Source organism: Bufo gargarizans, chromosome 4 (genome assembly GCF_014858855.1).
Source record: "Bufo gargarizans isolate SCDJY-AF-19 chromosome 4, ASM1485885v1, whole genome shotgun sequence".
Lineage (NCBI taxonomy): Eukaryota > Metazoa > Chordata > Amphibia > Anura > Bufonidae > Bufo > Bufo gargarizans.
In genome coordinates, this window is record NC_058083.1 from 54228491 (window position 1) to 54244411 (window position 15921).

A 15921-nucleotide genomic window follows, 5' to 3' on the forward strand; every position below is an offset into this window, starting at 1 on the left:
CATCAGATATCACCCAGACACTGTGCTATATAATGTAGTATGTAATATTATATATATAATACATCAGATATCACCCCAGACACTGTGCTGTATAATGTGGTATGTAATATTATATATAATACAGCAGATATCACCCCAGACACTGTGCTATATAATGTAGTATGTAATATTATATATATAATACATCAGATATCACCCCAGACACTGTGCTGTATGATGTGGTATGTAATATTATATATATATATATATATATATATATATATATAATACAGCAGATATCACCCCAGACACTGTGCTATATAATGTAGTATGTAATATTATATATATATAATACATCAGATATCACCCCAGACACTGTGCTATATAATGTAGTATGTAATATTATATATAATACAGCAGATATCACCCCAGACACTGTGCTATATAATGTAGTATGTAATATTATATATAATACAGCAGATATCACCCCAGACACTGTGCTATGTAATGTAGTATGTAATATTATATATAATACAGCAGATATCACCCCAGACACTGTGCTATGTAATGTAGTATGTAATATTATATATAATACAGCAGATATCACCCCAGACACTGTGCTATATAATGTAGTATGTAATATTATATATAATACAGCAGATATCACCCCAGACACTGTGCTATGTAATGTAGTATGTAATATTATATATAATACAGCAGATATCACCCCAGACACTGTGCTATGTAATGTAGTATGTAATATTATATATAATACAGCAGATATCACCCCAGACACTGTGCTATGTAATGTAGTATATAATATTATATATAATACAGCAGATATCACCCCAGACACTGTGCTATATAATGTAGTATGTAATATTATATATAATACATCAGATATCACCCCAGACACTGTGCTGTATAATGTGGTATGTAATATTATATATAATACAGCAGATATCACCCCAGACACTGTGCTATGTAATGTAGTATGTAATATTATATATAATACAGCAGATATCACCCCAGACACTGTGCTATATAGTGTAGTATGTAATATTATATATAATACAGCAGATATCACCCCAGACACTGTGCTATATAATGTAGTATGTAATATTATATATAATACAGCAGATATCACCCCAGACACTGTGCTATGTAATGTAGTATATAATATTATATATAATACAGCAGATATCACCCCAGACACTGTGCTATATAATGTAGTATGTAATATTATATATAATACAGCAGATATCACCCCAGACACTGTGCTATGTAATGTAGTATGTAATATTATATATAATACAGCAGATATCACCCCAGACACTGTGCTATATAGTGTAGTATGTAATATTATATATAATACAGCAGATATCACCCCAGACACTGTGCTATATAATGTAGTATGTAATATTATATATAATACAGCAGATATCACCCCAGACACTGTGCTATATAGTGTAGTATGTAATATTACATATAAAACATCAGATATCACCCCAGACACTGTGCTATATAATGTAGTATGTAATATTATATATAATACAGCAGATATCACCCCAGACAATGTGCTATATAATGTAGTATGTAATATTATATATAATACAGCAGATATCACCCCAGACACTGTGCTATATAATGTAGTATGTAATATTATATATATAATACATCAGATATCACCCCAGACACTGTGCTATATAGTGTAGTATGTAATATTATATATTATACAGCAGATATCACCCCAGACACTGTGCTATGTAAAGTAGTATGTAATATTATATATAATACAGCAGATATCACCCCAGACACTGTGCTATATAATGTAGTATGTAATATTATATATATAATACATCAGATATCACCCCAGACACTGTGCTATATAATGTAGTATGTAATATTATATATAATACAGCAGATATCACCCCAGACACTGTGCTATATAATGTAGTATGTAATATTATATATAATACATCAGATATCACCCCAGACACTGTGCTATACAGTGTAGTATGTAATATTATATATAATACAGCAGATATCACCCCAGACACTGTGCTATGTAATGTAGTATGTAATACTATATATAATACATCAGATATCACCCTAGACACTGTGCTATGTAATGTAGTATGTAATATTATATATAATACAGCAGATATCACCCCAGACACTGTGCTATATAATGTAGTATGTAATATTATATATATAATACATCAGATATCACCCCAGACACTGTGCTATATAGTGTAGTATGTAATATTATATATAATACAGCAGATATCACCCCAGACACTGTGCTATATAATGTAGTATGTAATATTATATATATAATACATCAGATATCACCCCAGACACTGTGCTGTATGATGTGGTATGTAATATTATATATATATATATATATATATATATATAATACAGCAGATATCACCCCAGACACTGTGCTATATAATGTAGTATGTAATATTATATATATATAATACATCAGATATCACCCCAGACACTGTGCTATATAATGTAGTATGTAATATTATATATAATACAGCAGATATCACCCCAGACACTGTGCTATATAATGTAGTATGTAATATTATATATAATACAGCAGATATCACCCCAGACACTGTGCTATATAATGTAGTATGTAATATTATATATAATACAGCAGATATCACCCCAGACACTGTGCTATGTAATGTAGTATGTAATATTATATATAATACAGCAGATATCACCCCAGACACTGTGCTATATAATGTAGTATGTAATATTATATATAATACAGCAGATATCACCCCAGACACTGTGCTATGTAATGTAGTATGTAATATTATATATAATACAGCAGATATCACCCCAGACACTGTGCTATGTAATGTAGTATGTAATATTATATATAATACATCAGATATCACCCCAGACACTGTGCTGTATAATGTGGTATGTAATATTATATATAATACAGCAGATATCACCCCAGACACTGTGCTATGTAATGTAGTATGTAATATTATATATAATACAGCAGATATCACCCCAGACACTGTGCTATATAGTGTAGTATGTAATATTATATATAATACAGCAGATATCACCCCAGACACTGTGCTATATAATGTAGTATGTAATATTATATATAATACAGCAGATATCACCCCAGACACTGTGCTATGTAATGTAGTATATAATATTATATATAATACAGCAGATATCACCCCAGACACTGTGCTATATAATGTAGTATGTAATATTATATATAATACAGCAGATATCACCCCAGACACTGTGCTATGTAATGTAGTATGTAATATTATATATAATACAGCAGATATCACCCCAGACACTGTGCTATATAGTGTAGTATGTAATATTATATATAATACAGCAGATATCACCCCAGACACTGTGCTATATAATGTAGTATGTAATATTATATATAATACAGCAGATATCACCCCAGACACTGTGCTATATAGTGTAGTATGTAATATTACATATAAAACATCAGATATCACCCCAGACACTGTGCTATATAATGTAGTATGTAATATTATATATAATACAGCAGATATCACCCCAGACACTGTGCTATATAATGTAGTATGTAATATTATATATAATACAGCAGATATCACCCCAGACACTGTGCTATATAATGTAGTATGTAATATTATATATATAATACATCAGATATCACCCCAGACACTGTGCTATATAGTGTAGTATGTAATATTATATATTATACAGCAGATATCACCCCAGACACTGTGCTATGTAAAGTAGTATGTAATATTATATATAATACAGCAGATATCACCCCAGACACTGTGCTATATAATGTAGTATGTAATATTATATATATAATACATCAGATATCACCCCAGACACTGTGCTATATAATGTAGTATGTAATATTATATATAATACAGCAGATATCACCCCAGACACTGTGCTATATAATGTAGTATGTAATATTATATATAATACAGCAGATATCACCCCAGACACTGTGATATGTAATGTAGTATGTAATACTATATATAATACATCAGATATCACCCTAGACACTGTGCTATGTAATGTAGTATGTAATATTATATATAATACAGCAGATATCACCCCAGACACTGTGCTATATAATGTAGTATGTAATATTATATATATAATACATCAGATATCACCCCAGACACTGTGCTATATAGTGTAGTATGTAATATTATATATAATACAGCAGATATCACCCCAGACACTGCTGTATTACACTGAATGCTATCAGAGGCATTGTACAATATACTGTATAACATCTCTGCTCTTCCATCTTGGACACCGTCCACATTCATATCCGCAGGATGACATGAGTCTGATGGTATCTCTGCTCCTGACAGAGGACAGTGGGGTTTGTGCTCTGGTCAGTCGTCCCTTTGTCAGGACCCATTGGTCCTCATTCTTGTCCCACACATTAGGCGACCTCTTGGCCCCTGAATAGTTGCTGTACGCTGGCACGCTGCCCACTGCTGTGTACGTCAGGAGGCAAGAGTGCCAATTCTGGAGAGGAGAGATGCCCCATGAGATCCCTGGAGTCTGCTGCCTGAGAAACATCACCCAACAAGCGGGGATTTACTGCAAGGTCTCAAGGCAGAGGCACTACTACTGAGGACACAGCGGGCACACACTGCAGAGGGGCAGAGGCACTACTACTGAGGACACAGCAGGCACACACTGCAGAGGGGCAGAGGCACTACTACTGAGGACACAGCGGGCACACACTGCAGAGGGGAAGAGGCACTACTACTGAGGACAACAGCACAGCGGGCACACACTGCAGAGGGGAAGAGGCACTACTACTAAGGACACAGTGGGCACACACTGTAGAGGGGAAGAGGCACTACTACTAAGGACACAGCAGGCACACACACTGTAGAGGAGAAGAGGCACTACTACTAAGGACACAGTGGGCACACACTGTAGAGGGGAAGAGGCACTACTACTAAGGACACAGCAGGCACACACTGTAGAGGGGAAGAGGCACTACTACTAAGGACACAGCAGGCACACACTGTAGAGGGGCAGAGGCACTACTACTAAGGACACAGCGGGCACACACTGTAGAGGGGAAGAGGCACTACTACTAAGGACACAGCAGGCACACACTGCAGAGGGGAAGAGGCACTACTACTTAGGACACAGCGGGCACACACTGTAGAGGGGAAGAGGCACTACTACTGAGGACACAGCGGGCACACACTGCAGAGGGGAAGAGGCACAACTACTGAGGACACAGCGGGCACACACTGCAGAGGGGAAGAGGCACTACTACTAAGGACACAGCAGGCACACACTGCAGAGGGGAAGAGGCACTACTACTGAGGACACAGCGGGCACACACTGTAGAGGGGAAGAGGCACTACTACTGAGGACACAGCGGGCACACACTGCAGAGGGGAAGAGGCACTACTACTAAGGACACAGCAGGCACACACTGTAGAGGGCAAGAGGCACTACTACTGAGGACACAGCGGGCACACACTGCAGAGGGGAAGAGGCACTACTACTAAGGACACAGCAGGCACACACTGTAGAGGGGAAGAGGCACTACTACTAAGGACACAGCGGGCACACACTGTAGAGGGGAAGAGGCACTACTACTGAGGACACAGGGGGCACACACTGCAGAGGAGAAGAGGCACTACTACTGAGGACACAGCGGGCACACACTGTAGAGGGGAAGAGGCACTACTACTGAGGACACAGTGGGCACACACTGTAGAGGGGAAGAGGCACTACTACTGAGGACACAGTGGGCACACACTGTAGAGGGGAAGAGGCACTACTACTGAGGACACAGCGGGCACACACTGTAGAGGGGAAGAGGCACTACTACTGAGGACACAGGGGGCACACACTGCAGAGGGGAAGAGGCACTACTACTGAGGACACAGCAGGCACACACTGTAGAGGGGAAGAGGCACTACTACTGAGGACACAGCGGGAACACACTGCAGAGGGGAAGAGGCACTACTACTGAGGACACAGCGGGCACACACTGCAGAGGGGAAGAGGCACTACTACTGAGGACACAGCGGGCACACACTGCAGAGGGGAAGAGGCACTACTACTGAGGACACAGCGGGCGCACACTGTAGAGGGGAAGAGGCACTACTACTAAGGACACAGCGGGCACAGACTGTAGAGGGGAAGAGGCACTACTACTGAGGACACAGTGGGCACACACTGCAGAGGAGAAGAGGCACTACTACTGAGGACACAGGGGGCACACACACTGCAGAGGGGAAGAGGCACTACTACTGAGGACACAGCGGGCACACACTGCAGAGGGGAAGAGGCACTACTACTGAGGACACAGCGGGCACACACACTGTAGAGGAGAAGAGGCACTACTACTAAGGACACAGCAGGCACACACTGTAGAGGGGAAGAGGCACTACTACTAAGGACACAGCAGGCACACACTGTAGAGGGGAAGAGGCACTACTACTGAGGACACAGCGGGCACACACTGTAGAGGGGAAGAGGCACTACTACTGAGGACACAGCGGGCACACACTGTAGAGGGGAAGAGGCACTACTACTGAGGACACAGCGGGCACACACTGTAGAGGGGAAGAGGCACTACTACTGAGGACACAGGGGGCACACACTGCAGAGGGGAAGAGGTACTACTACTGAGGACACAGCGGGCACACACTGCACAGGGGAAGAGGCACTACTACTGAGGACACAGCGGGCACACACTGCAGAGGGGAAGAGGCACTACTACTGAGGACACAGGGGGCACACACTGCAGAGGGGAAGAGGCACTACTACTGAGGACACAGCGGGCACTCACTGCACAGGGGAAGAGAGCACTACTACTGAGGACACAGCGGGCACACACTGCAGAGGGGAAGAGGCACTACTACTGAGGACAACAGCACAGCGGGCACACACTGTAGAGGGGAAGTGGCACTACTACTGAGGACACAGCGGGCACACACTGCAGAGGGAAAGAGGCACTACAACTGAGGACACAGCGGGCACACACTGTAGAGGGGAAGAGGCACTACAACTGAGGACACAGCGGGCACACACTGCAGAGGGGAAGAGGCACTACTACTGAGGACACAGCGGGCACACACTGCAGAGGGGAAGAGGCACTACTACTGAGGACACAGCCGGCACACACTGTAGAGGGGAAGAGGCACTACTACTGAGGACAACAACGCAGCAGGCACACACTGTAGAGGGGAGGGAGGTGCACATGCCATGCACTGCCCACTGCTGAGCTGACCATCCAATGATCTTCAAAGATGTTACCACACTAACACTGCCAACCAGAGATACCCCATAACACTGCCAACCAGAGGTACCCCATAACACTGCCAACCAGAGATACCCCCATAACACTGCCAACGAAAGATACCCCCATAACACTGCCAACCAGAGATACCCCATAACACTGCCAACCAAAGATACCCCCATAACACTGCCAACCAAAGATGTAGTAACACTGAGGTAACCTCTATTTTATATATATATATATTAAAAACCTCAAAGCTGAACTCTCCCATCATTCCCTGCTTGTTCAGCACATACACAGTTGGTTTGGCAATGTGTATCCTGTGTTTTTGTATTAAGTGTCTTTTATACATTAAACGCTGTCCAATTATATTGTAAAGAATAAAATGAATTGCCCTCAACAGCTATTCTATGACTGTTGTTGTTGACTGTTTCCAGTAACAGCCAACAGAATAGTGAGTGCAGCTCTGGAGTATAATACAGGATGTAACTCAGGATCGGTACAGGATAAGTAATGTATGTACACAGTGACCGCACCAGCAGAATAGTGAGTGCAGCTCTGGAGTATAATACAGGATGTAACTCAGGATCGGTACAGGATAAGTAATGTAATGTATGTACACAGTGACTGCACCAGCAGAATAGTGAGTGCAGCTCTGGAGTATAATACAGGATGTAACTCAGGATCGGTACAGGATAAGTAATGTATGTACACAGTGAGTGCACCAGCAGAATAGTGAGTGCAGCTCTGAAGTATAATACAGGATGTAACTGAGGATCAGTACAAGATAAGTAATGTAATGTGTGTACACAGTGACTGCACCAGCAGAATAGTGAGTGCAGCTCTGGAGTATAATACAGGATGTAATTCAGGATCAGTACAGGATAAGAAATGTATTCACACAGTTACTCCACCAGCAGAATAGTGAGTACAGCTCTGGAGTATAATACAGGATGTAACTTAGGATCAGTATAGGATAAGTAATGTAATATATGTACACAGTGACTCCACCAGCAGAAAAGTGAGCGCAGCTCTGGAGTATAATACAGGATGTAACTCAGGCTCAGTAAAGGATAAGTAATGTATGCACACAGTGACTGCACCAGCAGAATAGTGAGTGCAGCTCTGGAGTATAATACAGGATGTAACTCAGGATCAGTACAGGATAAGTAATGTAATGTATGTACACAGTGACTGCACCAGCAGAATAGTGAGTGCAGCTCTGGAGTATAATACAGGATGTAACTCAGGATCAGTACAGGATAAGTAATGTATGTACACAGTGACTGCACCAGCAGAATAGTGAGTGCAGCTCTGGAGTATAATACAGGCTGTAACTCAGGATCCGTACAGGATAAGTAATGTATGTACGCAGTGACTGCACCAGCAGAATAGTGAGTGCAGCTCTGCAGTATAATTCAGGATATAACTCAGGATCAGTACAGGATAAGTAATGTAATGTATGTACACAGTGACTGCACCAGCAGAATAGTGACTGCAGCTCTGGAGTATAATATAGGATGTAACTCAGGATCAGTACAGGATAAGTAATGTATGTACACAGTGACTCCACCAGCAGAATAGTGAGTGCAGCTCTGGAGTATAATACAGGATGTAACTCAGGATCAGTACAGGATAAGTAATGTATGTACACAGTGACTGCACTAGCAGAATAGTGAGTGCAGCTCTGGAGTATAATATAGGATGTAACTCGGGATCAGTACAGGATAAGTAATGTATGTACACAGTGACTCCACCAACAGAATAGTGAGTGCAGCTCTGGAGTAAAATATAGGATGTAACTCGGGATCAGTACAGGATAAGTAATGTAATGTATGTACACAGTGACTGCACCAGCAGAATAGTGAGTGCAGCTCTGGAGTATAATACAGGATGCAACTCAAGATCAGTATAGGATAAGTAATGTATGTACACAGTGACTGCACCAGCAGAATAGTGAGTGCAGCTCTGGAGTATAATACAGGATGTAACTCAGGATCAGTACAGGATAAGTAATGTAATGTATGTACACAGTGACTGCACCAGCAGAATAGTGACTGCAGCTCTGGAGTATAATATAGGATGTAACTCAGGATCAGTACAGGATAAGTAATGTATGTACACAGTGACTCCACCAGCAGAATAGTGAGTGCAGCTCTGGAGTATAATACAGGATGTAACTCAGGATCAGTACAGGATAAGTAATGTATGTACACAGTGACTGCACCAGCAGAATAGTGAGTGCAGCTCTGGAGTATAATATAGGATGTAACTCGGGATCAGTACAGGATAAGTAATGTATGTACACAGTGACTCCACCAACAGAATAGTGAGTGCAGCTCTGGAGTAAAATATAGGATGTAACTCGGGATCAGTACAGGATAAGTAATGTAATGTATGTACACAGTGACTGCACCAGCAGAATAGTGAGTGCAGCTCTGGAGTATAATACAGGATATAACTCAGGATCAGTACAGGATAAGTAATGTATGTACACAGTGACTGCACCAGCAGAATAGTGAGTGTAGCTCTGGAGTATAATACAGGATGTAACTCTGGATCAGTACAGTAACAGATATACAGTATATAGTGACTCTACTCTCTATATATAGGTAAATACTGTATGTAAATTGTGTAGAAAGTCTGACATAACCTTTAAAATATAATTGTTAGGCCTGCTTCACATATTCATTGTGTCTGGTCAGCTATTTTAGGCCGGGAGCTGGACATTACTGATATATGTGTACTGTACTTCAGAGCTCAGATCCGGCGTCTGCACACTGATTGCACCGGGCAGAGATACCGGGCATGCAGTGTTTTTCTGTCCTGCACTGGATGTCTGAGAACGATCATCCCACGGAATCAGTTCTACCTACATTTACTAATTCACATCAGAGGGGAACTGAAGCAAAATCTTTACCAATGTGAACGAGGCCTTATCTTACCCCGGGAATAACACTGACGTGGTACATATGAAGAACAGTCACAAAGTATGAACCCCATAAGACGTGACGTGAACCCTCCATCTGACACTATCCTGTATATACTGTGTCACTGGCTCCATCCTCTGGTCTCCATATTGTTTCCAGATGATCCCCTCAACAAGAGGTCAAGCGGTGATTATCACCCAGGACAGGAGCCAGGAGAAGACGGGTTCCAGTTGGCCAAACCTCAATCACTTAATGAAGACTTATTATGATCTCATCTCTCCAGATACCAGAGAGAAATCTCCTGAGCTGAGGGATCTGCAGGTGATGAGGGTGGAAGCTGAATTCATGAAGCACAGCACTGAGGACTATCAGATGGCCCGCATACTATAAATGTAACATATACGTTCAGACAGGTCTAACTGGGAAATGTTTAATTTTTCCCTTTTCTTTTATGTTTACTGCCTTTATGATTGAGCTTTACTGCAGCTTCTTGACATTGCGCAGACGTCTACAGTGTGAGGCTCCATACACATAACAGGAGAAGCAAAAAAAAACTCTGAGTAAAGGGTCAAATGAAGACATTGAGCAGGCATTGCCCAGTTATAGTTTTCCATCCAATCAGATCTTCATTGTCATCACTCGTGGTCCAAACTCAATGAGAAAATTTCCACAAAGTCAATGGAAATTGGGTAACAACCAATATTGCTGCCATGACTGCTCTTACAGAGGTTGTCAACAGCTTTCTGAGAAGTCTATAGAGTCCAACTGCCATGTACTGTAGACTTAGGGGAGCCCAGTGTACATTACCCATCAGAATTATTATTCAGGGCTACAAGAGGGTCAAGGCAATCACTTTGGTTGGAACCCAGTCCTTCTGATGGTTGTCACCATCATTGGTAGTTTTTGGATTTTAGAAATTAGAAAAACATGGCGTCTGTCTTAGAAAGACAGCACCACACCATTCAACAGGTTGTATGTGGTATTGCAGCTCAGCCTTATTCACTTCAATGGGGCTCAGCTGAAATACCAGACACAAACCACAGACAGGTGTTGTGGTGCTGCTTTAATGTTGGATGACCCCTTTAAGTAGACCTTAAAGGCTTATACCTATCTCGTACATTGGTAGCATATCGTGGTGGACAGAGGGTGGACGCTCTTGATCAGTGCACTCTCCTTAATTTTGGGAGTCATGATCTGGAGATAGGAGCGGTTCCCCGAAGTGTAACTTGCACTTATCTGACATCCTAGAGATATGCCACCAGTGTCTAAGATGGGAGTACACCTTTAAGTTCCCCTGTCGTCCTAGTGCACAAGAGAAGAAGTTTAGAGAATTACCTTGAATTTGACAGCCAGTAGCTCGGTGGCTTTCTGCTCCTTGGACAAGTCTTCCATCATCTTCTCCTTCTCTTCGATCAGCTTGAGCTTCTCCTCTGCCAGCAGACTGTGGTCATCTTGTATGGCGGCCTTCTCCTGCTCTAGTCTCTCGGCCTGCTCCTTCAAGTAATTCCCGACATTGTTCTCAATGAGGTTCTCCTCATTGTCCTCTTCAGCTTCCATCTCCGGGACATTGTCCCCATCCACCGATTTCTTCCTTCGACTGTTCCTCCTCCGTTTCTTGCTTAGCATCCCTTTCTTTTCAAGTTGGGCCTTCAGACGTGCAATTTCTTCTTGAAATTCCCTCAGCAGAGTGTCTTTGGGATCCTCATTGATTCTTGGTTTGTTCTTGATGTTTTTAGCCCTGTTGGCAAACCTGAGAGTGGACAAGGTCTCGTCGTAGTGATGCGATGCTGGGCCTAAGGTGGCAACCATGATGGTTTTAGCATTGCCACCCAGTGAATCCTGCAGTAAGCGTGTCAGTTTGGAGTCTCTGTATGGAATGTGGGTACTCCGGCCATCCACCAGCGATGATATTACGTTCCCCAGTGCCGACAGGGAGAGGTTAATTTTTGAAGCCTCCTTGGGCCTTTCTCCGTTTGCTCCAGTTTTGCTTTGTCTTTCGCTGCCGGCCAAGTCCACCAGGTTGAGTTTTCCCACTCGTATATGTTCCTCCCCATCCACACCCAACTCACTGCACTCTATGGTTATCACAAATATCGTGTGGGACCTAGAACTGTACTCGTTCATGTTGGTACAAGCGACCGACCTCGCCTGGTTACCCAGATTCATGACGTGTTCAATCTCCTTAACATTTTTGGTCACAAATGAAGACAGGTCTTTTATGTAAACTCCGCTATCTGGATTCTCCTTGAGCTCCAGCTTCTTCGTCTGGTCCTTGCACAACAGGTCCCGAATTTCCTCCTGGTAGATCTCCAAGTAAGATGCCCTCACCAAATACTGTTGGTTTTGGGATCGGGAAATGTGGGTGAAAATATGGTCAAACGAGTTGGGGATGACCCCTCTTTTATCCGTCTCTGCCCACAGACCTTGCATGGTGTAGGTCTTGCCCGTGCCAGTCTGTCCATAAGCAATTAAGGTCCCGTTGAACCCTTGCAAGACGGAATCAATGAGGGGCCTCACGGTCTCGTCGTACAAGTCCGCCTGCTTAGAGCTGGCATCGTACACTGCATCGAAGGTGAACGTCTTTGGCAGCTCCCCGGGGTTTGCCCTGGCATTCTGGATGGTCACTTGCCCCAGTTTGACATCCATGGACACAATCCTGTTGTAACCAGCTGCCTCCTCTTTCCTGTTGATGGGGCGGCATCTGACCACCACCTTAAGAGCCTCGCTGCTCTTGGTCTTGCTGCACATCTTGCTTCCCCTCCCCTCCTGCGTCTCCTTACGATGAGATTGTTTATTCCTAGGAAGAGCGAGAGATATCCTCAGACGTTCCTGGTCATCGATAGATCTGGAACGTTTCCTCCTCCTCTTCACCTTTTTTCTTCGGACCTGGATTTAACGGGCACAATAATCCCCGTGCAGCATCTCTCTCTCTGCGTTGCCCATGGTTGCCCACCAGATGCCGAAGTGACAGGGATGCAGCTGGGAGAGGAGCGTGACCCAGGGGCAAGGATGACGGCAGGGTGTCCTTGTGTCACTTACAGCTTTGGCCTCTAATCCTCTTTGATGTTCCTCAGCAGCGAGCAGCTGGAAACGCCTAGTCTCTCCCCCAGCGATGGATCCTCATTCATTGCAGTGCAGCCGCTGTCTGTGGTAGAATGACAGGGAAAAACAGGGACTGGGGCCGGGGCGGGGCCTGGGAATGATGCTGGAGCTGCTGTACTGCTCTGGAGAACAGGGGAGGGAGGGAGATGCCTCCACTGTGCAGGCCACAGGACCCAGCCCACCAGGAGGATGATCTCAGCCCCAGGGGAGGCGGATAATATCCTGCATAGGAATTCTGGGGGCTGTAGTCCTGATAAGAGGCAGGGGCAATGAGATGCCTCCATACATAATGCGGAGTCTTTGTGTGCAGCGGTGCAAGGGGTTAACACTGCGCAGGGGTTAGCGGCACCACACTGGATCTTAAGGGCATGGACGGCCGATGCTCTGATCTGTCTGAAAATATGGGCTGGAAATTATAGAGTAAAAAAAAATAATGCATGGCGCAATGTGTTTTTTTATGCGCTGTCTAATTGGGGTAGTAGTCCTGAGGGTATGTTCACCTCTGCAAACAATAGGGAAGCAGAGTCCAAGCTCGGTTGGTACATGTCGGCCGGGGCTTGTGACATCTCAGCAGATGTCAGGGAGGCGTTTGTCACTAGGTGTCATTATTGTGAAGAGCGGGGGTAGGGGACGTAATAAAGGAATGAGTAAAAATGCTATAAAACACACATATAATAATAATAATAATATATTGCGCGCCCATCCGGAGGGGCTGATGTGAGGCGCAAAATCCGGGATTTACACAGATGTTCATATGGAGGGTCACAGAAATAGCAATGAGCGCTGCCACCTGGTGGCGGGACAGCAGAATGACACTGATGGATTTACATAGTCACAAAGGCATTTCATGTCCCCCTCTTATAAATGATCAGAAGAGGAGATTGCAGAACCAGGGGCCCCGAGCAAAATCTGCCCCAGGGCCCCATCTGCCATGCGGTACCCCTGCACCCCCTCATAGCTATACTGCAGGCCACAATAATAATCTTTCGTACCAGTCTACAATCCGCTGCCTGCTGCTCTGAGGGGAAACTAGCAGAAGTCTTGAATGCAGCTTTGGATGTGACTGGAGTATAAGGTGTCCTCACATATTGTACGTGTCTCCAGCAGCTTCTGGGATCTGGGACGAACAACATGGCCACCGAGGTGGTCACCCAGCTTTCTTGGAGCACTGAACGACTGGTGAACATTATGAGTTCACCCCTAATATTTTCTCATATCCTCCAGTACACAGACGCAGAGAAACGCAGGGCGAGCGGTGAGACTGCGAGGTGATGAGCGGACACCCAGCTTTTCCAGGTACAGATAACTGAGAAAACATGAATAGAAAAGGAGGACGGGTCATTGACTTCACTAAACCCGTCACTTAGAGAACCGACCGCATAGTGTGCACGAGGTCGTGTGAAGGTCACCGCGAGGCGCGGGAGAGAGGAAGAGGCCGAGAGATTAATGCCTCATTCACACGTCAGTGTTTGGTCAGTGATTTCCATCAGTGATTGTGAGCTAAAACCAGGGGCGGCTCTAAACACAGAACAGGAGCAGAGCTTTCATTTATACCTTATGTCTGTGGAGGCTCCAATCCTGGTTTTGGCTCAAAATCACTGATGAAAATCACTGACCAAACACTGACGTGTGAATGAGGCTTAAGGCAGGGAGGCACCGTGAAACACAAGAGAGAGGAGGCTGAGCCACAGCGCCCCCATAACAGTGACATCCCCAGCACCCCCATAACAGTGACATCCAGAGTGCCCCCATAACAGTGACATCCACAGCGCCCCCATAACAGTGACATCCACAGCGCCCCCATAACAGTGACATCCACAGTGCTCCCCATAACAGTGACATCCACAGTGCCCCCATAACAGTGACATCCACATTGCACCCATAACAGTGACATCCACAGCGCCCCCATAACAGTGACACCCACAGAGCCCCCATAACAGTGACATCCACAGCGCCCCCATAACAGTGACATCCACAGTGCCCCCATAACAGTGACATCCACAGTGCCCCCATAACAGTGACATCCACAGCGCCCCCATAACAGTGACATCCACAGCGCCCCCATAACAGTGCCATCCACAGTGCCCCCATAACAGTGACATCCACAGTGCCCCCATAACAGTGACATCCACAGTGCCCCCATAACAGTGACATCCACAGTGCCCCCATAACAGTGACATCCACAGTGCCCCATAACAGTGACATCCACAGCGCCCCATAACAGTGACATCCACAGCGCCCCCATAACAGTGACATCCGCAGCGCCCCCATAACAGTGACATCCGCAGCGCCCCCATAACAGTGACATCCACAGTGCCCCCATAACAGTGACATCCACAGTGCCCCCATAACAGTGACATCCCCAGCACCCATAACAGTGACATCCACAGCGCCCCCATAACAGTGACATCCACAGTGCCCCCATAACAGTGACACTCACAGTGCCCCCATAACAGTGACATCCACAGCGCCCCCATAACAGTGACATCCACAGTGCCCCCATAACAGTGACATCCACAGTGCTCCCCATAACAGTGACATCCACAGCGCCCCCATAACAGTGACATCCACAGCACCCCCATAACAGTGACATCCACAGTGCCCCCA

At 44.4% G+C, this 15921-nt stretch overlaps 1 protein-coding gene across 1 annotated transcript in view; it reads right to left on the minus strand.

Moving 5' to 3' along the window:
* The window catches only part of KIF3C (kinesin family member 3C), an 80705-nt gene extending 67342 nt beyond the window's left edge, over positions 1 to 13363 (minus strand). The window contains exon 1 of the mRNA XM_044291732.1: positions 11548 to 13363. Within this exon, the coding sequence (XP_044147667.1) occupies positions 11548 to 12960 (1413 nt within the window). The 5' untranslated portion in view covers positions 12961 to 13363. The remainder of the gene's footprint in view (positions 1 to 11547) is intronic.
* Positions 13364 to 15921: the final 2558 nt, after the last annotated feature.